The sequence below is a fragment of the Ceratocystis lukuohia genome, assembly GCF_044167205.1.
Source record: "Ceratocystis lukuohia strain C4212 chromosome Unknown Supercontig2_pilon, whole genome shotgun sequence".
NCBI classification, from domain to species: domain Eukaryota; kingdom Fungi; phylum Ascomycota; class Sordariomycetes; order Microascales; family Ceratocystidaceae; genus Ceratocystis; species Ceratocystis lukuohia.
The window spans coordinates 2546652-2570485 of NW_027263521.1; the positions used below are offsets into that span (position 1 = coordinate 2546652).

The 23834-nt window shown below is 48.4% G+C and overlaps 6 protein-coding genes across 6 annotated transcripts; 3 read left to right on the forward strand and 3 right to left on the reverse strand.

Moving 5' to 3' along the window:
- Window positions 1–33: 33 nt before the first annotated feature.
- HOO65_020633 (uncharacterized protein) lies at window positions 34–2899 on the forward strand (the record flags this gene model as incomplete). Its single annotated transcript, XM_071006428.1, has 3 exons — window positions 34–777; window positions 835–1385; window positions 2134–2899. 3 exons carry the CDS (start codon window positions 34–36, stop codon window positions 2897–2899), a joined length of 2061 nt encoding a protein of 686 aa, XP_070861271.1.
- A 688-nt stretch (window positions 2900–3587) lies between these two features.
- HOO65_020634 (Protein PER1 -like protein) lies at window positions 3588–4709 on the reverse strand (the record flags this gene model as incomplete). The annotated part of the gene is made up of 3 exons (XM_071006879.1): window positions 3588–3642; window positions 3715–4529; window positions 4599–4709. 3 exons carry the CDS (start codon window positions 4707–4709, stop codon window positions 3588–3590), a joined length of 981 nt encoding a protein of 326 aa, XP_070861272.1.
- Window positions 4710–5650: 941 nt separating this feature from the next.
- Window positions 5651–6901, reverse strand: HOO65_020635 (Eukaryotic translation initiation factor 3 subunit J; the record flags this gene model as incomplete). Its single annotated transcript, XM_071006835.1, has 4 exons — window positions 5651–5666; window positions 5739–6418; window positions 6586–6689; window positions 6886–6901. 4 exons carry the CDS (start codon window positions 6899–6901, stop codon window positions 5651–5653), a joined length of 816 nt encoding a protein of 271 aa, XP_070861273.1.
- Window positions 6902–9434: 2533 nt separating this feature from the next.
- On the reverse strand, window positions 9435–10751 carry HOO65_020636 (uncharacterized protein; the record flags this gene model as incomplete). The annotated part of the gene is made up of 1 exon (XM_071000118.1): window positions 9435–10751. The coding sequence occupies one exon, from the start codon at window positions 10749–10751 to the stop codon at window positions 9435–9437; it is 1317 nt and encodes a 438-aa protein (XP_070861274.1).
- A 4370-nt stretch (window positions 10752–15121) lies between these two features.
- HOO65_020637 (uncharacterized protein) lies at window positions 15122–18006 on the forward strand (the record flags this gene model as incomplete). The annotated part of the gene is made up of 2 exons (XM_071006424.1): window positions 15122–15844; window positions 15910–18006. The coding sequence occupies 2 exons, from the start codon at window positions 15122–15124 to the stop codon at window positions 18004–18006; spliced, it is 2820 nt and encodes a 939-aa protein (XP_070861275.1).
- A 3748-nt stretch (window positions 18007–21754) lies between these two features.
- On the forward strand, window positions 21755–23564 carry HOO65_020638 (uncharacterized protein; the record flags this gene model as incomplete). The annotated part of the gene is made up of 3 exons (XM_071006635.1): window positions 21755–21916; window positions 22004–22340; window positions 22408–23564. The coding sequence occupies 3 exons, from the start codon at window positions 21755–21757 to the stop codon at window positions 23562–23564; spliced, it is 1656 nt and encodes a 551-aa protein (XP_070861276.1).
- Between the last annotated feature and the right edge of the window lie 270 nt (window positions 23565–23834).

The window sequence follows — 23834 nt, forward strand, 5'->3', positions numbered from 1 at the left end:
CCACTACTGCCAATCCGTACCATACAGCTCAAAATGCCCCATCCAAATCTTCCTCTCACCCCATCGTCAACAGAGATCAGAGGCAAAGATGACGTCAGCCACATTGCATGTTTGCAGTTGGCCTTCGAACTTCCTCCACCCGCAATAGCTCAGGCAGACCCGTACATAGCGGAGCCCTCAGAAGTAGCGCCATCGCTGTCCCCTCTCCCCTCTTCCACGAGTCACAAAAACAGCATAGGCCTCATGGCAACATACACATACCCCGTCCAGCCCGCCGAAGCTGTCAAATCTCGCAAGCGCGTGCCGCCATCCACCAGCCAATTGTATACCACCACCGCAACTGCTAAAAGCGCCTTTGCTCTCCCTCCACCGCCAACCTTGACCCGCAAAATCATTCAGATGAAGCCCAAGCCACGCAGTCAGAGTAGCTCTAGACAAGCCAAGGCCTTGTCAAGGGCAGCTTCCAAGGACACATCAACAGATCTGGAGTCCGTCGTAACTCCGATAGAGGCGGCAGCAGCTTGTACTAGCTCCGGAGCCATTCCCGGTGGCACCTGTGGTGCTGCGGTCGAGTTAACCTCTGCCTCTGCTGCACCACAGCCAAAAAAGAAGCAACCTGCCGTTGCAAATGCTGCTGCTGGGCGCAAACAAGCGCGTAAAACAGCCCACAGTCTAATAGAGCGGCGAAGACGCTCAAAAATGAACGAGGAGTTTGCCGTTTTGAAGGGTATGATCCCTGCTTGTACTGGCGAGATGCACAAGCTAGCTATCCTCCAGGTACGTTCTAACTTTAGTCTAGCTGGCCCTAAACACACGCTAACAGCCGTACTACAGGCTTCCATTGAGTATGTCCGCTATCTTGAGAACTGCGTATCACAGCTTAAGGCTCAACATGAAGCCAACACGGGCGCCTTCCCAGCCCCGCCCCCTCCATTAGAAGCCTTTGACTTACCACCACAACGATGCCACGAAGATGAGGATGAAGACGACAATGACGACAACGACAACGATAATGACAACGAAGCCAGTACCAGCACCGGCTCTGTAGTTCATTTTAGCACAGGCCCTGTAAATGACATCGACATGGCAGACTCGTATTCCTCTACCGCCTCAACATCAACTACCGATTATCAGCGTGGCAGCTATGTGTCATCCGCCACATCGCCAAGCTTTGAGCCCCAGCAGTACCCCACGACCCCAAGCTGCACGGGGCTCCCGGGCCTAGCGCTCACTGGTCTCGCTATGCCAACCTACACCACTCTTCCAAGCTCAGCGACGACAAGCCCGGCTTTACATTCTCAACACGATGGGAGGGACCTAGATCACGAGGCAACAGCAGCATTATTGATGCTAACTAACGACCGACGAGGAAATGTCGAGATGCGGTATGGCAGTGGAAAACACCAGAAAGGTGGGAGCGGGCGAGGCATGTCAGTGCGGGATCTATTAAGCTCATGAAGGGGAGTTCGGCGTCTGCATAATGCAAACTCGGTTTCTGGGCGCTATGGCGAGATCACCAATAAGGAACAGACGGCCTAGTAGCACAAGAGCGCCCTCAGTATTGAGTATTGAACGCTAGATGATGCCTTCTTACTCAACTACGCCTTTTATAGAAGAGCCTAGGCCAATGCTCATGCTATAGATATATTTGGCCACTGGTACATTATTAATGAGATATGCAATGACCTTTCTACACCGTGGGAGTCTCAGTCTCGTGTATGTACTTACTTGCAAGATGCTACATAAGAGCAAAGCCTCGTCACATGAAAGTACCAATCCCATCGTACGGTTTTTCTTTATTTATTTCTCCTTTTACACATCTGCCATGACTTGGCTGCCGCAAAAGGACAAAAGGGGGAACGGTTACTCCAATATTCCCCATCGCATGTTCGCTGCTGTTGTGGCACCCGAAGCTTAGGCATAGTAATACACAACAGCAATGCCTGTCTTCCGAAATAGGCCTCCATTGATACCCAGGACATATTTCTTTTCCTTTTGTCCTTGTCGTATCATTCATGCAAGCTTTCCCTGTGTGTCCTTTTTGTGTGTGCTTTGCGTTCTGTGGGAGCCTGATCTCTACCTAAGAGCTTCACGGGGAACAATCGCAACTCAAACACAACCACGCAAACACAGAACCACACGACACCCAATAACTACTGCACCGCACTACGCGTTGTGCGCTGCTAGCATGATGTCTTCCCTCTTTAGCACTGCTGCTCTCCCCAAGCGCAAAGGCAAAAATCACCAGGCCAGCGACCCTACTGCCAATACCACTGCTGGCGACTCCAATAACCCCCCTCATCGTGAAGTTCTCTATGACAACGCTGGCTCTCCGATTCTCGCGCCTGATGCTGATGACATTATTGATGGGCTCGATCTCCCCAACGACAGTCCTATTCATCAACATCTACAGGGCACAGTAGACCCGCGGCCAAACTCCACGTGGACTTTCAGCGGTACCACTGCCGCTACCACACCCAGTGCACCAGACAGTACAGTTGGCGGAGGTAGCAAGAAGAGGCGGAGAAAGCGGAACAGAAAGAAGCGCAGTCCCAAGGGTGCTGAAACACAGGAGAACAGCGCCATCGAATCAGAGCCAGACCTTAATACAAGTGGACCGGGCTGCAGCTGTAGCAGCAATCATGCCAATTACCAACAGCACGCACCAGGTCCGCTATCGTACCAGGCATATAAGCCTTCAATGCACCCATTTTATGATCCAACTTCGAAGAGCCCCCGTGCCAACAAGGTCAAAGCAAACAAGAACAAATCCAGCCAAGGCAAGGAGGCTGAAGACTCGGAGAAGCAGCCGGTCAAATTGAAGTTGGGTCTTAATCTCAAACTAGATCTGGAGCTCAAGGCAGAGATTGAGGGTGATATCACTATATCACTGTGGTAGGCTCTCCTTCCTGATTCTCCCCTAGATAGCATATCGACTAACCGCCTTGTTTCTCGGCTCATACTTTACAGTTAGCTAGCTAGCTTCAAGATTCCCTCCGTGCTACGCCTTATTCGCACAATAACACGCATGCTGTCTCTTTGGCTTGTTGTTCTTACAGTGCTAAAACCACGCCAATCAAGCCCAACTCTCCGCAAACCCATCTCAAGTCACGGCGAAGGCCTCGAGTACACCATTCGCGAGCCATTATTTCTACACATAGGCGCCGCTTGCTCCTACTAGTTCTGGGCATGGAAAGCAGGCCTCGTCGGTACTGACAGGCAGGTATACAGCTATGGTCTAAACTTTTCGGTGGGGTTTATGGTTAGGAGAGTTATGTTGGATCATGTATGGGGCGAGAGCCAGCAGGTGTACAGAGCGCTTCTTTCTAGTCTTTCAAACGCTACAATAAGATAAATTGTGCCAAGTATCTCGAAGCATACCAGCCACATAAACAGGTGAAAAGCTTGGTGCACAAGAATGCAGCTTGGTATATCTACTACAAACCGATGCTCGCCATCCTTTTTGAGAAACCCAAACATATTGCATTGCATTGTTGCATACGAACAAACGAAAATATCAAAGCTGTAAAGACGACAATAACCGAGAAATCACTACTCCCAGTCTCTCAAGCAACGTACTTGCGTTCCTAACGCTTAAGACGTTGCCGCGCGAGATCGTCTAGGGCATCCTTGACCAAGAACCTAAACGTTGCAAATGTTAGTGAACGCAGCAATAACAGGAAGTACAAGGCCAATGCCAACCAGAGGACTTACTTGTACCACAAAACAGCCGGGAAAATGGTTCCCAGGTGCCATAGACTATGTGCATCTACACTCCGTGCCAGCGGTTCGAAATCCAGCAATTCCAAGCTCATGACCATCATGACCCAGGCAACCGTAAGACCGGGCCATGTCGCCCACAGGTTCCCCGTGCGGCGGTAAGCAGCAACACTGAACCATGTCCAAAGCAGGTTCTGCACAATGCCAACCGCGACGTTGGCTGCCATGTTGTATGTATAGTCCCAGCGCACCAATTTGAGGTAGCCCACGTGGCCAGCATACAAAGCCAAGCAAAACAGAGTCCAGGCCCTACGGATGCTGCGGTACTGGCGCTCAGACCGGTCAAGGCGGAAAAAGCGGATAACGGTGTAGTACATGCCGTACAGCACGGAGGCCCCGGCAGCAAAATAGTCGAGCTGTTCAGTGGCGCGAAAGTCTCGTGTGTGGAAGATGGTGCTGAAAATCCACGAGGCCATGCTGAAATAGGCCAAGCCCTCGTAGTACTTGCGCAGCGGGTACTGCTCGGGGATGTAAGTACGTAGAGCCTTAAGGCCACGGTGGTGCACGACGAAGTTGCCAATGCTGCAGAGCACGCTAAATGGCTCCTGCATTCCCAGCAGGCGCCAAAAGGGCCATTTGCCATGGAATTGGACTACGGGCTCGTTGTTCGCCTTTCGCTGATCTGTGATGATGTGCTGGCATGTATAGTCGCATTCAGAAGGGCAGTTCCAAAGGAGCATACGGTGCAGTAGCGGGATCGGGGTTACGGGGGAGAAGCCATCAGAGCCGCAGTTTTCCGTGATGCATATCTACAGAGGGGGCCAAGTCAGTAATGGATCGTGAGGTTTCAGGAGACGGTTAACGCTGAAGGTCCTTACATTAACGCACTCGCCAAACTCAGGCAGCCGGTCGCCAATTGAGGCTTGTGCGACACCAGCAAGCATCGCCACAGCCAGAGCTGTAGCGAAAATTGATCTATCGTGCCGCATTGTTTCCGATTCTAGGGATTTTGTCGCGGGGTGGTGGGAGTTTGGTATCGGGAGTCTCTCTTGTCACGCGTAAAAGTTATGTGTATGGCAAAGACATGTAGACGAGGCTGGAGATTTTATCTAATTATGCTTCATGAACAACGTGAAAATATAACTCTAGCATGAATAAAGGAGAGGGCCAAGCAAATGAGAGGAAGAAAAAAGAAGAAAAAAATACATATAAATTGGCCAGGTTGCCAGTGTTGTAGAGAAGGTTTACAAATTCAAGAGAGTAAATGCTACCAAGCAAAAAAAGAGCATGTAGAAGACAGAAAAGCCCCTGATCAAGCTTTAATTGAAGCTACGAAGAAAATAATGACCTTTATTGAGGGGTAGTTTTCAGGCGTCAATTTAGCATGTGAGCCTAGTTAACCCCAGTATCAGGCGTAAGGCCAACAATTGTACCCCGCAACCTTTCAGAATCATAATAACCATCCTCTTGTCGTAATTCAATTCATCTTCATAAATAACCGCCTATTTATATACGCTCGTGAGTATGCATTGTCCACGTCCACTCTACCAAAACATATTCGTGTTCCCAATCAAGTGGTATCCGCTCTAACATTCAGCCAGTCCCCTGTTTTGCTACTATCCCTCTTTCCCCCCTCACCCTTCATCACACATTAATCTACCTCTGGGAACAAATTCACCAAGCATCCCCTTGCCAAGCGGCGACACCAAGGTCAAGTCAAGAAAGCCCCTTCAATGCCGTACCCCGAATCCCACTTGATGCCGGAATTCAAGGCCGTTTAGAGTAGGAGTACGTCTCCGTGGTGTACATCGGAGACCTGTATTTGATTCATGGTTGCCAGAAAGATCAATTGCGATGTCCGTCTGCTTGGTTTTTTTTTTGGCTTTGGATGCACAGAGCGTCGGCTTGGGTGTTCAGTGTGTCAGAGCTCTCACATAAAGTCGTCACTATACAGTAATTAGTTGTCTACTCCGGCACATGCCACCTCAGAGGCAACAAGAAAACAGAAAGCAACTTACTCGCCAAATTCATCTTCGTACGTGTTCGTGTCAGTAACGCCAGGGCGGCTAGCGTTGAGAGAAGTCTTGGTCTTGGCTGCCTTGGACTTCTTGCCACCCTTCTCGGCAGCCTTCTCCTCACGCATCTTCTCGTTGCTCAGCGCTGTCAATGTGCTAGCAATCTTCTTGATCTGATCGCTAGCTAGGTCGCGAGCCAGCTGCTTGGTGAACTCCTGCAGGAACAAGTTGTAGTGAGGCTTCTTAGAAGACTGCGACAACAAAGGAGCCAAGGTATTGCGCAGGGTCTCAAACTGCGTCTTGGTCATGGGGTTAAACAGGGGCATCTTGGTCATATCGACGGTCGAGGCCGGGTTGTTGGCATCGGTAACGACGGCTGTGCCAATCGTGGCGCCTTTGCGGTTAGGGTTGACTCCAATAGAACCAAACAAATCCTCGGCGTGGCTAAGATCAGCCTCCTTTTCGGAGCGACGGAGACGCGCACGGCGCTCAGCCTCATCTTCGTAGTCCTCGAAGTCGTCGCCAGCTAACTCAGCAGCACGCTGGGCCTTCAGCTGGGCAATGCGCTGGGCCTTGGATATTTTGGGCTTGGCAGCCTCGGCGGCCTTCTTGGCCTCGTCCTCGGCTGTCTTCTTTGCCTTTTCCTCTTCGTCTTCCGAGTCCTCATCCCAAGCATCAGCAACCTATGTGACAAGGAGCGAGTAGCCAGATTGTTAGCGTACTGCCTCTCGTAATCTTCCATATAGAGTATGGGCAGCAGGTTTCAACACGGGGCGAGGGACAAGTGGACTCCCAATGTCGAGATACAGGGCGCACAACATAAATGAACTTATAATCGGCCGTTACGTACATCGCTATCGCCGCTTTCTTCATCGTCAAACTTAGCCCCACGGCGGAGGGGAGCAACGGGTGGGGGAGAATGAGGGGCACTGGTAACACCCTCCTCTTCGTCATCTAGGATGATAGTATGTGGTTAGTCCAGCACAGCCAGACAGTGTCGGAACACCTCATATTGTACGAAGCAGTCTCTTGGAAATCAAACTGCAATCGAGAAATTCCATTTATTTGCACCCGAGGCCTTTTCTCCAGCCGTAGTCGCAATTAATCTCAGGTGCAGCGGGCTCAAAGGCTGAATGAAAGAAAAACTTACCCCACTTGGGCGCCATGATGTCACTTAATAAAGAGTATCAAAAGGGGGGAAAAATGAAGGAGAATTGTAGTCAACGAGATGTTGTTTATTCGGACTGAGAAGGATCGTGAGTTTGATTTATTCAGCGGATGTTCAAAAGATTAGAATTCCCGTAAGTGTTTAGGAGAGGAAACGGGAATGCCTAATATGAGAGGTCCAGTCTAAAATTCTTGTGGGCTCGTGTACGGTGCGGATTGTATAACGTACATGGCTCCTTGGCGTTGCTTTATGGTCATGTTGCACAGTATGTAAAATTTTATGAGATGAAAAGAAAAAGCCATTTTTATAGTGGGCTCTTCTTCTCGTGGAACCTTTAGGAACTTCATGGTTGTCTCCAGAGCGTTTACCAACTGTCTACCTAGAGACACTAGGTCACACGTCTCTGTAGTAAGTGAGAAAGGACTACATTACAGGTCGTTTTCAACCGTTCTGTTGTTACCAGCATTACCGCTACCCCAAGGCCTCCCTGCCCAGGCCATCTCGCACAAGTCCAAAAAGTAACACCCGAGCAGTAGCGCCCAAAATGAAATGATTGTCTCCGATACGGGGAATCGAACCCCGGCCTTCTCGGTGAGAGCGAGATATCCTAGCCCCTAGACCATATCGGATTTGCTTTTTAACCTGACGTTCGGTCGCTAATCGGGAATCAGAAATCTTCCGACTGCTCGGCCAACTCTCCCTCTTACAACCCTCGGGGGGGTACCTTTGAGGTCTGGTGCCTCCCCTTCTTCCGGGCTGCTGGAGGACGACGTCTATGACACTGATAAGCGTCTTTCATTCTTTTCTTCTTCTTTGACTCTGTCATGGTTCTTGACAATGAGCTGTGGAGCCTTGAGGCCGCACTTACCCAACTTTGAGGATAACCTCGTCGTCGACTCGCCCCCTTTTTCACGACAACTTTCGCGATCGCCAACTCCTCATCGCCGCAACACCACTCCAACTCAAGGAGTTCACCTTCACGCTCAGGACTGAATTTTGAGAGTTCACACAGTCCGCACCCTTTTTTTCTTCTTTTGTTTTGTTTTCTTTCTTGCGCTCCTCTGTCCTCGGATAGACTGGTGACTGTGGCATGTCACTAGAAAGGGGGCTGTCTGGCGCCTCATCCACACGCGCAAGGCAGCGGCCACCAGAAAAGTGGAAGGATATATCACGAGCCCTCGGATGCTCACACAGTTTGGTTTTTTCTCTCTTTGGGGGGTTTTCCCAGGCTGCACTGGACGTCGCCGTCTTGCTCTCGTGATTTTCACGACTTCAAGAAGCGTGGCAGGTTTTTCAGAGGAACGAATGTTTGTGGGGAAGTTGGGGGTTAGCCCCACTACTTCTGGGCTTAGGGTATATCTGGGGATTTCCTTTTTTTTTTTTTTTTTTTTTTTTTTCTTTTTGTTTCTGACGACTACAGGTGGAAGACGAGTAACAAGCTTGCTTGGGAGCATACGAGCTTCTCTCGCCCAAAATCTGTGGTCAGCCCTGCAGAGGGTTAATTCTGTCCGGTAATCAATCCGGCGTCGTTTGATCTTAGTGATTCCAGTAGACGTTAAATAAATTCAAATTCAAATTCAAATCCGACTGCTCGGCAGAAAAGCGGGCCGAGTATGCGGAGCTACCCTAGAGATAGGATACATATATCTAGGCTAGGAAAATGTATCGAGATGCGTACAGAGCCTACTAAATGACGAGAATACTAGGAGAAGAATATAAGTATATAAGTAAAGTGCCGTTGTTCCCAGGCCATGTAGGCCTAGGAAACGAACATGCCGACGCGCCAGCAAAAATAGAGTGCCATGGAACAAATCTAAAACTCCACATCAGGCCAGCTAGAACACCAAGATAGAGGGGAAACCAACTATGTACCCGTAGAAAGAGCAGGAATAATATCGTCCACTTGGAGGCATCCCCTGTGCCTCTCTTCCGTGTGCCCGGCTGCAAGAGCCTTGACAGGACGAAACTAGAACATGATAGGAGAGTGGCAAGGAAGGCAAAAAGAGAACAAGGTCAGAAGGAGATTTCAAGAGGGCTCTGAGGAGAGACCTTAAAAGCCCTTTCTTCTAACGACCAAAAGTCAATTAAAAATGCAGCAGCCGCTTCATTGAGTTGGGGATAAAACCGACGCACTCTCCCAGGCCTTGCAGAGTATTGATTCGTTCCGATCCTGTAGCCAACCGGTGTCGTTTAATATTAGTAGCCCCGATAACGTAGAATATATTCGGGTTTAGGTTCAAGATCATAACGTGTCTATCAAGAAACTTCAAATTGTATAAAACCCTTTTTTTTATTTTAAGAGATAGATAAGAAAACTAGAAAACAATCTTGACAAAGGAAAAAGAGTATGTGTCGAGCATGTGAGGTCGTAGAAAGGAAATGTGAAAGGAACGTTAATATTTGTCGTAACAAAGGAACTAGCAAGTCAAGTATAACTCCTCAAGCAGTGCAAACAACAGCTGCGATGCTGCACTCTTAGAGATAGTTGAAAGCCATAAAAAGGAAATCATATGAAAGGGAATGACTAAAGGTTAGTTGAAGCGATTGCGCGCCTGCTCATGTTCACAGACATCAATAAATCTGTAGATGCCTGAAAGACCATCAAACTCATCCGAGCAATGAAAGCCAGTACTAGGCAGGCTTGCGGCATAAATAGGAGGTAGTCCTCTAGATAGCGTCTCCTCTATATCGGAAAGCCATGGGTTTTCTTCCTCAGCAATAAACATGTCTTGAATCCTGTTATCCGATGAAAGACTATGTTCAGGCGACAGCAAAATGCCACAAGCATCTGTGTCATCCATGCCAGGCGCAAAGGGAAACTTCAAGGCAACGTCAACATTCTGAGACTTGCCAAACTCACGGTCTTCTCCAATAACGCCCCGTTGCATTCCTAAGTCGTCGCAAATGTTCTCGAGGGTGCGAACATCAACACCAGGGAATCGAATACGGATTAGGTTAGAAGACTCGAGCGTTATAGGCAGATCACCCAGTTGGGAAAGCTTCTTGAGATCTTCAAACACGACGGACAGGTCCCTCCAGGCCCGCACGAAATCAAGAGCCAGCTCGTCCATGACACCATCAGCGTTAAGGGTAGAAGCAGCAATGGTCTGGTTCTGAGTACTACCAACAGCTTCGTTGTTGAGCTCTACGGCAGCAAGGGGTGTAAGGGCGGTGACTACGGGACTCAGGCGAAATTCAACAAAGGAGCCAGGTTCGGTTCGAGGAGCCTTGATAGCATTGTGGATCTTCTTCTCGTCCTCGAGGGAGACAGAGCGAAAATTAGGGTTTCCGCGGCTGTCAAGGCCATCAAAGCGTGCACGTTGTCCTGAGAGACAAAAGGCACGCATAGCCTGTGACACATTATTCACAACCTGGGCAGATGATGCAGGGGTGTGAGAAAAGTATCGAACGCCAGCACCTCCGCCTAGCGAGTATCCACCAGCGGAACGAGGGATAGCACCGCCGGTCAGGTTGGGGCGAAGGGTGGTGCAGAAGGGTGCACGGCCCGACTGCTGAGCAACCCGTGTGGCAGTCTGTGACTTGGGGAACTTGGAGCGGTCGAAACGGGGAACTCCAGACTCAGTAGTTAGGTACCGACGCAACGATTGTAAGAATGCGGGTTGTTTCTTGGGTGTGTTGAATGCTTTGATTCGGGGCACTCGGCGCTGCGAGCGCTGCGCAATATAGGATGTAGTAGGTTGGCGAGCATTATTTGTGATAGTCCGGGTATGGCTTACTTGACTCGTTGAAGGTCCGAGTTTTGTCCGCAAGGCTCGTGAGCCCTTTGTAAATGCCACACGCAAGAGCCTCAGGGCTGCCGGAGCCCAGAGTCCTCCTGCTGGAGACATCGTGATAGCGAGTCAGGCCAATTGCCTCTTCAATACTGTAGAAGGTCAGGCAGAAACAACAAGCTATACAAAAGAATAAATAGGGAAATGGTAATAGATATATGAGGGGGAAAACTCAACAATAGAAGCAGAAAGGGGGAGCCAACTGTATATAAAAACACAGCTGAGAAACACCTGGTCATGCAGCTGACATGGCTAATATTTAATGCAATATTTTGTCTCATAACTTCCTCTTCACTGCCTACTTTTCTGCCTTTTTGTGCCTAACTTAATGTACCTCCATACAGAGAGCGAACCAACACTCACCGACTTCTCCAAGTTGGGTTGGCTAGGCATGTGAGTGCTTGTCGTCTATGTACACCCTAGTTCAACAACCCCAATTAGGGACACATTCCTTGGCGGCCTCATTTATCTTAAGCCTTATCTTGGGTCTTGTAAACCTAAGCCACATTCGCCACACTTGGTCTAACCACTTGTGGCGCTAGCCTGTCCCGAAGGAAGCCCCCACTTCTTCCACTACCATAAAATCTAGGACGGCAAAATTTTTCTTCCATCGACTTCTCTTCTCCCAACATAACAAGTTTCGATTCTTGTAAAGCAGTTCGATTGCCAGTAACAGAATCATGGCGCGATTTTGACTGCGTATTTGTCCTCGTTCTAGTTCGTCGAATCCGGCTAGCCCGTCCCTTTAATTCCAAAGTGACGGGCTCAACATTCCATCGGTAAGCCTTCACTCCATCAACATAACACTTGCTGCCATATTTTGCCTTGAGAGTGTTACCATTGGTTGCAAAGATGCTCAATCACGAACAATCCAAATCTTACTATTCTATGGTGACAAAGTCTTACGATTTCACTGAGCTACCACATTGACACCTCTCGGTCGCGGCTTTTGTTGATAAAGTTTACAATAGACTAATAATCAACTCTAGAACAGACAAGTACAATACCAGCTCAATTTCGTCGTCACGAATATTCTGTAGCACAAAATACAAGGTTAGTAGTTCTATATCCTCCTTCAGTACCCCTTCCTACATCTTCCACACTCCGTCTTGGGTGATGAATTATACGACTTGGGATTCCTCAAACCGAACATACTATGTCGATTACGTTGTAAACTAGTTTCAGCCTTGTCTGACAAGACACATTCACTGTTTTTTTTTTCAACTTGAGATCTTGGACGTGAACCTAAGCTAACTAGCTGTTCCACAGGTACATATAACTCTTTACCCACTAGTAGCAGTTATCCCTGGCTGCAATTCTTTGTGGTTTGGAGTCCGATGATGATAACATGACGAACGGGCGGACACAATCGAGTAACGATGGCTTCACCAGAAACAAACGGGAATGTACATCCTGTGGTGTTGTTATCGGGACCTCTTGTTGAGAACTCGTCATCTGATCGATTATCCAAACCATAGTATTGCTTAGTATCTGCCAGGATAGCCTATACTAAAACCCAGCTTTACACGTACTCTAACAACTTAGTCCAGGTAAATACAATATGGCCCATGCCCAACTCTAAGCAGTACCATTATTCTGGAAGTGATGTTTGTATTCACACTGTTTGACCTCTCAGCGGCCTTTTGGAAGCTGTTTGGAACTGAAAATATATTTTCTTTCCCTGATCCATCAAGGTAATAAAGTCTATGATTTTGCCGCGTATATAGTGCTCGTATGCTAATAATGTTTTAGATGTCTTGTTCTTCGAAACTTGAGATTCGTTTATCGGGCTCTTTACTAACAACGATTGGTTAGGTAACACGCGTAGATTTAGTTTCGGCTCCCAGACTAGTCCAAATGAAAAACTCCGATATAATGAAAAATTCTTTACATTATTCTTAAAACTGCACTTCACCTAATGTTTCTTCATCCATATGATATAATCAACTTAGCACATGTATCAAACTGATTATAGTGAAAATGTATGAACGTTATACCATGAGAGTCTCCTTAGGGTTATGAATTCTACCACTTTAATACGACTCACATTACACTCAGACCACTGCTTTTATTTCCCAGATTAGGATGTAAGCGAGTACAAATCCCTTGGAGCCCACGTATGTGGGCCAAATTTCACACACGTTGTATCATAACAATTTGTCGCAAGAAAGTAAACAAGGTTGTGGAAACAATGTCGTATCCCCCTGAACTCAGCATAAACAAGAGGGCTGAATATTTGTCTAGAAGAACAAACAGAAGAAGGAAGAGAACGAAGAAAAAAGCCCTTAGCCAGGGGTTTTTTCTACCTATAGCATGGGTCATGCAGGTACAATAATGCTGGTTGATATAGCAAGCTCAAGTGTGGCCCCCTCCCCTGCAGAGATTGCATTCTTTAGCCAAAGTAAACATGAACGAAAGGATGAAGAACACCAGCTGCGGCATTTTGAAGAGATTGGAGCCTGAAGAGCTATAGGGAAAAAAGTATGTTGTTAGTGCTGTAGTGTTTGTGACTATTTTCTTTTTCTTCGTGTTGCCTGTTATGCAAAAAATGCACCAAGGGGTAGAAGGCAGATGCAAATCCATTCCTATTAGGTTGTTGATAGACCCACCAGCTCTTCTTGTCTAGAACTCTTCAATTTCTCCTTCCTCTAGCTGAAGTTGCTGATGTTTAGCCACAGCACAGAGGGAACGAGATTTAGCTGCTTTGTCTAGCAGGCTCCCTTGCATTGATCAAGCACAAGAGAAGAGAGTTTACCTATCCCCCAAGAGGGTATTCTTCCGTTGGCAGCTCCTGATCGACGATCGACATATAAGAGAGGGAGGAATGTCAAGATGAATGTCTGAAAGTTCGGAAGGGGAGGAGTTGGGGAAACATCATGTTGAGATGGGATAGCTAGTATACAGCACAGGAAAAGAGAGAATAAAAATAGCGAACCTTGAAGTTTGCATGTAACCAACCCAATGCGCAGGCGTTTTCAGTGCAACATTACACATTGGATAATCTTAAATAAGGTGTCTTTGATACCTGAGCTGTGATATCAATCATGCTTGTTAATTTCCATCTGCTGTTGAAGAGAAGCTGGCGGCCAAAGCTCTTTTGCGCTCCTAGTAATAGGAGCAAAGGTATGCAATGTCTGTGCATAGACAAAGTTTATGGGCTCTCGTTCTTTGCTGCTGAGTTCTCAGCTTGTTGCTTTTTGTTTTTTTCTATGAGCTCATATATTATTTCCTCTTCCCTATGGACTCTCTTTTTGGACTTCTTTGTTATTTTCTATTTATCGGGATAGCCGAACATCATCTTTACATTTTGAAGAGAGACGGAACGGAGTTCGCTCTTCTGGACAGCTAACAGAAGGAAGGAGAGACCAGCGCTTTGATTGGTTTAACTCACATCCGCCACTTTAACGGCAACTGCCTCAGAACACAGACCAGCATAGATCTTACCTGTTTGTCTCCGAATTTGAATTGGTACTTGCTACAAACAGTAGGCAGTATCACTGACTGGTCTTCTTCCATATGCATGCTTCTTTCTAATTGTGTTCTGTATTATAAGTACTGCTGCATTGAAACTGAAAGGCTGAGCCCCACATAAAAGAGTCCTTACTGTCCCCCCTGGCTCCCCCTCCCTCCCCAGCGAATGCTTTTGTTGCATTTTCTTGTTCTTCCTGTTTTCTATCGAGTTGGATGTGTGAACTGACCCTCACAAAGCTTTGAGGCTTTCATAATCGCGAACTTATCTTTGTCTGTGCTTGGTGACCCGCGCTCTTCACCTTTGCTTTTGTTTCTATTTCTGCCTTTTTACTTTTGGGTGATTCTACCTCACGAACGATATTTTCTCTCTCCCATTACTTGGGTCGTCAGCTTTGCTAGCCAAGCAATTTGCGCCGACCTTCTTTTTTAGAGACTGAAGCTCTTATTATCACGTGTGGCTGGCTTTGGCTTCTCTGCCTTTACTCAATCCGTACTTTTTCCCGTCCTTTTGTTTCTTTATACTAGCTTCATAGATTCCTAGTCTCGAACCTCTCTTACTCAGTCTCTCGCTTTTTTCCCCTTTTCTTGTTTCTGGTGTTTTCTTACTTCCCCAATCGCTACCCATCTCGAATCATCTTGGTAAATTCTTTGCCAATCTTCTCCTTTCTTTTTTGCAGTCCGCTGTCCACATCAACACGGCGTCTTGCTACCCGTCAACAATCGAATATTGCAATCCTCAAACCAGCATTTGTGAGGTCAACCCATAGCCATAATCATTCCCGTATATCCGAGAAGACTTCGTTGCCTATATACTCGCAATAGCCACGTCGCGCTCTACTGAAGAGTCTCCAAAGTGCAACGCTCTTATCAATCCATAATCCATTCGTTTATTTGCCACAACACCGATCGATCTTCTCATATTACAGCGCCTCTCTTGAAGTCGCGTCTTGCCCGATATGGCTACGCAAATGGAAATGGCCTACCAGGCCCCTCCGTCCCCTACCCTCACGAATCCCGACATGATTTTACCAGACATGGAATATGATCAATCCACCTCCGACGACCGGTCTGATGCGCTCATGGCCTGGAAAAACGCGCAGGTGGGCGATATGTCATTTGCGCTTCCAGAAAGCCAGTACTTTAATCTAGACCTCAATATCGCCGGAACTATGTCGCCCACTACACCAATCATATACGGTAATGGTACTATGCTGTCTGATATCGGTGAGGTCACAGAGGTTGAGAGCACTGTAGGGCGTTCGTCGCCGCCTGCGTCTCCAATAGTTACCCCTCGTATGACTAGTAGAGCAGCGCTTCGAGCTGGGGCCCTAGATGCTGTCGTCAACAGCGCTGCTTACCAAACTATCAAGGCTAAGGCCCGAATGGCCCATGAACGACGTAGTAGCAATGAATCGACCAGTACAATCACTACAAACGAACACCGTGGGCTTTTCGAAGATTTCGACGATTCAATCAGTGTCGATGACACCAATTTCCAAGGTGACGATGAAGAGAGTGTCGCGGAGTACTACTCTGCGGACCCCATGTCACGAAATGCCCTTCTGGCTCCCGGAAAAAGAAACCTAATGGTCGACCCTAATGATGAGGATCGCCTTTCTACTATATCCATAGGCCGCCGCGCGGAAGAAATTCTAGCTAATGCTAAACGCCGATTAACTGTGAGTTACAAAAGTCGAAAACTGCAGGCGAAAAGAAAAGCAAGACTAACTGCAATGCCATATAGAGCATGGAAGGAAACCTCAACCGAGCACGCAGCTCTCTATATGATGGGACGGAATCACCCATCGGTTCCGACAGTTCTGCGACACCTTCGCCAACAATGAAAATAAATTATGACATTGATCCATTGCCACATCCGGCAGAACATAGCGGTCCTTCGCGATACAGCAGCGATCAAAGTGCCTTCAATGATGATACCGGCACGCGCCGAGCAGCTAGTGCCTTCGGAGCGGCTGGCGGTTATCGTCATGTGGTCAACCCGCGAAACTCAAACGATGTTCTCCACAAACATCCCAACAAACGTGATAGCTTCGAAAGCTTCCAGGATATTCAAATGGATGATACCATAAGTATCCGTTCACGAAGAGATAGCGGACAAGCTGATAGCTTGCTATCTCCGACTCAATTGCAATTTTCTGACCGTGGCATCACACGCTCTACATCGGCCATGCAAGTGCTTGATATCAAAGATCAAGTCAAAGATCTCAAGGGCAAGGTTTCTGCCCTGAGAGATCAAGCCCGGGCTGATAGCTTGAAACGAAGAAGCCTGCAGAGTTTGCGAATGAATAGCCCCTTCACACACGCCGTCGTGGACCAATGGTATGCTGAGCCAAAAACAGCTCCTATCGTCGAAACCCCTGACAATGAAATCAAGGTTGAAGCTGAGCCAAAAACCCAAGACGAAAACCCGCCACAGACGCCTACGAGGGATAATTCACAGAATAATATCTGGCTAGAAGAAACTGGGGTTACTAGCGACGAAGAAATGTCACCCGTCGAGTTTGAACACAGCAACATGCAAGGCGATAACATCGATGACGCGGACTCCGTTGGGAGCAGCAATTATGAAAATGCTGAACGGACTATGACTCCGGTAAACGGACGTGCTGCTACTCCGACCACAGGCCCAGATCCTCAAATGCTCCAGGATCTAATCCAACACCGTCTAGAAAACGACATTGATGATGATATGCGGACCGAGGATGGCTATGAAGACGCCGCTGTTATCACCGACTACGAAAGTGACAGCGGCGATTCCATGTACCATGATGCCCGACTCCCTCTTTCTCATGAGGACCGTGAGGATGCCTTTGATTACGAGCACTTTTTCCTTCATAGTGCTATGGGCACTATTCGGCAGCAGCGATTGGAACGAGAACGTCGTGGGAGCTTTAGCTCTGAAGATTCCGTAGAGACTACCCGTGGCCCGGCCCTCACACAGTCTCTTGAAAGGCGCAATAGCAATGAGTCTATTTCTACCACAGCTTCCTTCGAAACTGCTAACGAGGGCCGACAAAGTCGATTGACGCGTAATAATAGCAGCGACAGTGCTTCTGGTAGTGGCAGCGGAAGCGGTCGTGGCAGAAGAAGCAGTAGTGTTATCAGTAAAACTAAAACTGGACATGTATCCCATATGAGTTTGGACACTTTTGTCTCTGCACAAGAGGATCGGTCTTCACCTACCAAATCCCGCCGTGGCATTAACTCATTCCGTACCAGCACAGGAAGCGACGTTCCTCGTTCCGTATCCGCCATGTCTTCTTCTAACACTGCTATGCGTGGCCCTATGATTCGACGACCTGTGAGCACATCGACCTTCCGGCATCGCCCGTCAACATCTTCCTTTGATTCTACCGGAACAAACCGGTCATTTCCTCTAGTCAGCAAAAATCGCCTGTCCCTCACACTTCCTTGCGCGGCTAATGGCCGCGTCCCATCAGCGGGAATTCTTACACCTCGCGACTCACCAAACGCTGAAGCCGGAGAGGAAGAGGACTTGGCCAGTGTTAGCAAACGGCTCATGCATGGCACGGCTGCAGCTGCCAACCACAATGCACCAGCTCAAGCTAGTGTCAATCCCTCTTCTAAGGCTAACGACCCTCGGATGAGCACCTCGACCTCAATGAGCCTGCTTCAACATGATGACCAGGTGCTAGTTGAGCAGCTCGTTGCTAGCTTGGGTCAATGTGTTCTCAAACTCAGCGAAGTTAGCCGCTCATCAGCAGATAGTCGTATTCTTAGACAGCGGATGGCTGCGGCTCGGCGTTTGCTCGAGGGTCTCGATGAACCCCAGAATTGTGAACCAAGCTCGCTTGGTTAATTAAAAAAACTGGGCGTGTTTGTTTCGGTTATTCGGCCGGTATTAACTAAGAGTGTCTTTGAGGTCGGCGTACCCTCACTTCCTCTTAGTCCCTTTCTTGTTCTTTGCTTTTTGACAAAACTTCTGTTTTATGATGTCCCGATACTCTGGCCATGCCTATGATCATGTGCCCACGCTCGCTACACTATATTTTGTTTTTTTCATCGAACCTCGCTTCTAGACTTGTTCAATTGTCGGCTTTTTTCTTTTTCTTTTTCTTTTTCTTTTTCAGACTCTGCGTTGTATATCCCCATATATCCCCTTCCGCTTTCCTTCTTTTTTTTTTCTCTTATTCATAGTTGCACATGTTCTCTTCTCTTGATGCACTCGAATCTACATGATTATTTTTATTTTTATTTATTTTCTCTACTGTAAAGGTATCGATCACTCTTGTTTTCATAGCAATTTCATGGGTTTTATGATACATTGGTGGTTAGCGAGCTGTTATACGTGCTCTCAAGTTATAATGAGACTCCCGTTCGCTTATCTATGAGACTGATATTTAACTCAATTTCCTTGGTATCAAAACAAACCCTAACAGCTTGGTGATGTCACAGAGTAGAGAATAAAGAAGGCAGGCAGTATTTTTTCATTCCAGATCTGGTAGTTGCCTATCTTTGTAAACTGAAATTTCTGCATCGACCTTTCTGAGGAGTATCTTCATTTGACTTTTTACTTTTTTCTTTAAAGCGCTTGTTCTTGTGGCATAATTCAATCATACTTGACAGCCTTTTTCTCATCAATACAACAATGACGTTAAGTGAATCCTCCCGCGAATTCTCTTTACCGGTCTTGAATCCCGCGCGTTCTCAACGGAACGCGAGGCTAGGCTTATCTCCGTCTTCTCTTGTTCGTACTCGGTCCATGATTCACATCATGTCGCCCTTTCATGATGGCCCAAACAATCATGACCCGCCTACACGCTTAACCACATCAGTATCGCTTTCGTCGCTGGACGAGTTTCGGATTCTCCCTACCAAGGGAAGCTCATCGCATCGGAATTTCTCATTAAAGCTATCTCCTCGCCTTGACACCATTCAGGACGCGTGCCAGCCTACTTTGAGTCGTGTTCCCTCGTGCTCATGCTCGCAGGTACAGCCAGTACCTTCCGCTGCTGGCTCTACTTCTTCCTCGGTTTCGCCGTCACGATCAACATCCCATACCTACAATTCCGCCCTCAGTCAAAAACTTGTTCAGGGGGAATTTCAAAGCGGGACTATACCAATACCAGGCATCAGTGCTCGCCTACGCCGTAGTGCTTGTAGAGGGGATTCGTTCTGGTGGACCCCAATTGGCGATGAAAATGCCGATGTTCCGATTGACCATGGTAAAGGCATGTTTTGGACTGGCAGTTCTGGATACAGTAACCCTGAACAGGCTGAGACAAGGCACCGGAGACGTAGCGAGTAGAACTTAGCAACGCAGGTGCCATTGCCGCCATCGCCCCCCTCTTCGCCGATTCCATTTCCAGTAACGCCGCGTACAAGTAGTCTTGGGGCGTTGACAAAATTAGCACGACCATTACCCAAAAAAACAACAACAGCAGCAGCAACACCCACCGTAACAAAGCCTTTCTCTACAACGAGAAGATTGAGTGGCATGTTTTCTAGCCCGTTGGAGCTACGGGAGCAGGGGGGAGTCAGGACACAAGGCGAAGGGAAATGCGGCGCTGACATTAAGGGACCGGTGCTGAGTGATGGAGGAGCGGCCCAGGGATGCCGTACTCTAAGACCATGCAAGGGAGAGAACAACAAACCACAGGAAACAAAAAATGTGGGCTCCAAACAAGGAGAAAAATCATTTGCTGTAATTGGTCGACATAGCGATCGCGGCCGTCAGGACATGCCTTTGTCTGTACCTGAAGTTTATGGTGGAGAAAGGCAAAATGAGGATGATGCGAGGAGGTTACAAGTTGAGAACAGGTGCCTCGAAAGAGGCTGGCGTTGTGGAGATTGGAAGGGCCTAGAGAGTCAGAAATATGAGAGTTGCGACGACAGGACGTGGCTTAAATCTCTGGACTTTTCTTCCTCGACACCTAATCTTCCACTCTCGTTTGTTTTTGACTGTAGCAACACTCCCAATTTGAAGTTGACTACAACATCAGCAAACAGAGATCCAGAAAACCCTAGTTTGGCTTCTAAGGGCACCAGAGAACACGCACAGTCCATTTTTAAGAAACGAGCCCCCAAAACAAACACAGAGACAAAGCATACCTCACGTCGACCCATTTCTGAATTCTTTACGGGCCCATCTTATATGTTCTATGACAACCGTTTCGTGAACGCAGAACCCAGTTGTCAAAGACTAGACTATCAAGACAATAGAGAAATGCGTTCATCATCATACCGTCCAGACGATGTCTCAACCTCGCTGCGCAGCATATGGGAAGAAGCTATGACCCTCCCTCAGCGCACGTTGTCTGTAAAACAGCCAAGTGGCGTTCTACCGCGACGCTCCTACAGACAACATCAGAAGACGCATTCGTCCTTCTCTTTCTCTATGCCACGCCGCCACGCTACCGATGCCACAAAATACCAACAACATACTCGCTCCACTAGTACTATGAGTCGCAGCATTACTATGGAACATCTCCCTCGGCATGCGCCGCCGCCAACACCGCCCAGTCTCAACCCAATGCCTTGTCAGGTACGCGACAAGACGGGCCAGTTTCATGTTGTTCCGGATACAATGGCATATCTTGAAATACAGGCACAACCTCATGCACAATTTCTACCCCGGTTAGACGGTCGCAATTCGCCTCTTCTAGCGGACGACAAGAGCAGTGCCGAAACAATACACAGTCGCAGTGAGCGGTTTTCGTTGCGACTACGGAAGTGGCTTTCCTTACGAGGACGGGCCCCAATGAGAGAGTGAGCGGGAGATTGGGCAGCCATGCTCTCTGATTGTTGCTTCTCTATGGTGTTTAAGGATTGCATTGGATGGATGGATGGGATATCGGGTTTTCTTCTACTCTTATTATTTGCCTCTTAGATTGTCATGTTTTTTTAGCCGTGTTGGAAATAAAAGGAACAGCTTTGTTTTTATCATCACGCCGAAGGCCCTCGACGTACATTCGTTTCTCGGCCGCTCTCACCCCAAATTATATCCTGGTCTATTTCCAATTCCGGAAACGAGCTAACACTAACGGGCCGGCCAACGTCATCAGGAACACAGGCGGTATTTCTTAATTCTCATTTCAGGCGCGAGATATTTGGGCCTTTTTGTGGTTGGAGTTCCGCATGTGGCAAAGGTACGAAGCCAGCATCCTGTGAGATGACGAGCCTAAGGAAAGGGTAAGATGCGGTAAGGAAAAGAGAGGGGGGGGGGATAGGGGTTTAGTAAGGTGAGGTAAGTAAGGTGAGGTCATGTGCGAGTGCAGCGCTAGTGAGTTACAATGAAGCTGACTTTCCTACAATAGGGCCACATGATGAATGATGGATGACGAAGGACCGGAACAAGAATAAGGGAGATTGCTGAAGATATTAATCTCTCTTGCTTTGTTTCTTGATTTCTCCCCCTTCATGAAATTGCTGCGTCTATCAACAAGTGAATTTTCAAAAGCACCCTACCCAAGTCTAGCTGACTCCATTCATACAAACTACTTCTCAAACAGCATCGCAACGTTCCGTATATAGATCAAGATTTCGGGGCATTGTTGTCTCGGTCAGAAAACTCGCTCGGATTAGTAGAAAAGAATCCTCACATCACCATGCCGGCTGGCTCTTACCACCGCCCTACAGAGTCGACTGACTCTGGCCTAGGCATTGAGGCTGGCGATGGCGTGCATAGCATCAATGAACAGACGCGACTTCTCTCGCCTGTGCCCGCAGAAGAAAGACACCCGAGATGGCTGTCGCCAGATGATCCAGCAGTAAGTTTTGCCGACTCTATGGATGTCACTTGCTCGCTTTGGCGTGCCCTGTCTTATCTCAGCTGACTGTATTCTCCGTTCTTTCAGGTCACCCCGTACAACCTTTGGAGTGTGCGTGTCCTCCGGTTTCTCACGATGGCTGTGGCCGGCATTACAAGTGTGTGGTTTTTTGTACTGTTGGTCTCCATGTTCGCCACGCCGCCGGGAATGAGCACACGCGGCTCCGTGTTTTATTCGCTCTTCTACACCATCCTATCGCTTATTATGCTGACAACCGTGCTGCTGTTCTTCGATGCGCCAGCAAAGTCATCGCGTATTTTATCAGTGGTTATTGCAGCTCTATTAGTGGTGAACGTCGTTTTAGTTCTTGCCGTTGAAAAGACACGCATTGAGGAAGGATGGGTGGGCGTTGCAAGCGCATTGTGTAAGTTTTCTCAATAGTGCATACACATGTAGTAAGTAGTGCCTTCGCTGACATGCTTGCTTCATAGGGGCCCTTTTGGTCAGTCTTTGGATCCTTCTCGTTGACATCACAGTCAAATGGGGTAAGGCTGAGGAGGAAGAACGCCTGACAGGTCGCGCTGAGAACCGTCGGACAGCGCTTGAGTGGCTACAAGTAGTGCTGTCTAACCTCACCCTCACTTTCGCGCTAGTCGTGCTCATTTCGACCACACTAAACCTGACCCTTCGCTCTTTCGATGCTGCTCTCGGCCCGCCAGGTAGGCAAGTCTGGGTCGATGGCGGTAAGTACCGCATACATGTTTACTGTGCTGATGCTACAACCGGGGATTCTAACTATGCAACCCCTGGTTCATCCTTTGTGTGGATGCCACCGGCACCCGTTGTGGGATCGCGCAAAAGTGGCAACAAGGACAAGCCAACACTGCTCATAATTGGCGGCGAAACAAGCGCCGAGAATGGCATGTGGCAGGTAGCACAGCACGCCCTCCACAATGGCTCAATTGACCGATATTGCCTCGTCGATCGGCCGGGCTACGCATGGAGTGATGCCGCACCATCGCCGCTATCAGCATCCATGGCTGTGGCATCTATGACAGAGGCACTCTCTTTGATGGGTGAGCATGGGCCATGGGTGGTGACTGGAGCGGGCACGGGTAGTTTCTACGCGCGAATCTTCGCACAGCAGCAGGGCCGTGAAGCCGTTTCAGGACTTCTCCTGATTGATGCGGTGCACGAGCAGCAGCTGCGCCAGCTGGGCAGTGCGGGGCGCGGATTTGGACTATTCCTAAGGGGTTTAGTGTCACCACTGGGACTGGTCCGCCTGCCTGGAGCGGTGTTGCGGGGAAGATCACGGGCAGACCGTGTGTGGGGCCGCACGGCAGCACAGAGCGGCAAAACGGTGTTTGCAATGCTACAGGAAAACCTGGTGGCAGGGTCACTGACGCAGCGAGAGGTGCTGGCAACCCGGACACTGCTGCGAGAGTGGGATGTACGATTAGGTGTGGTCTCGTCAGGTGACATGGTCCGTCATGATGCACGCTGGGAGACATGGCAGCGAGATCTAGCAATGCTGACCAGGAACCTAGTCGGTTGGGACACTGTCAAAGGCGCACCACATCAGATTTGGAAAACTGAAAGGGGCCGATGGGCGTTGGAGGATATGATGCGGAGGATGGTGCATGACTAAAGGAAGTATGAGAGGAAAGAAGGGAGAGGACTAGGGATAGGGTTTACTTGCTGGGCTCGTGGTTTCATTGTTGGTCGGGCTTGTAGGAGAGGGAAGAAAGACTACGAGTATGGAAGATGGCATAAGCAGGCAGGGAGGGCTTAATTTCAGTCAGTAGGTGTTAAGCTCGTACGGTTTTTGTTGTCATACATGCTTAGCTCGCTTGAAACTCTAGAGCCAACAGTGACGGATTGCAAAGAAGTTTGCGTCATCCATGAAGTCATGAGAGGG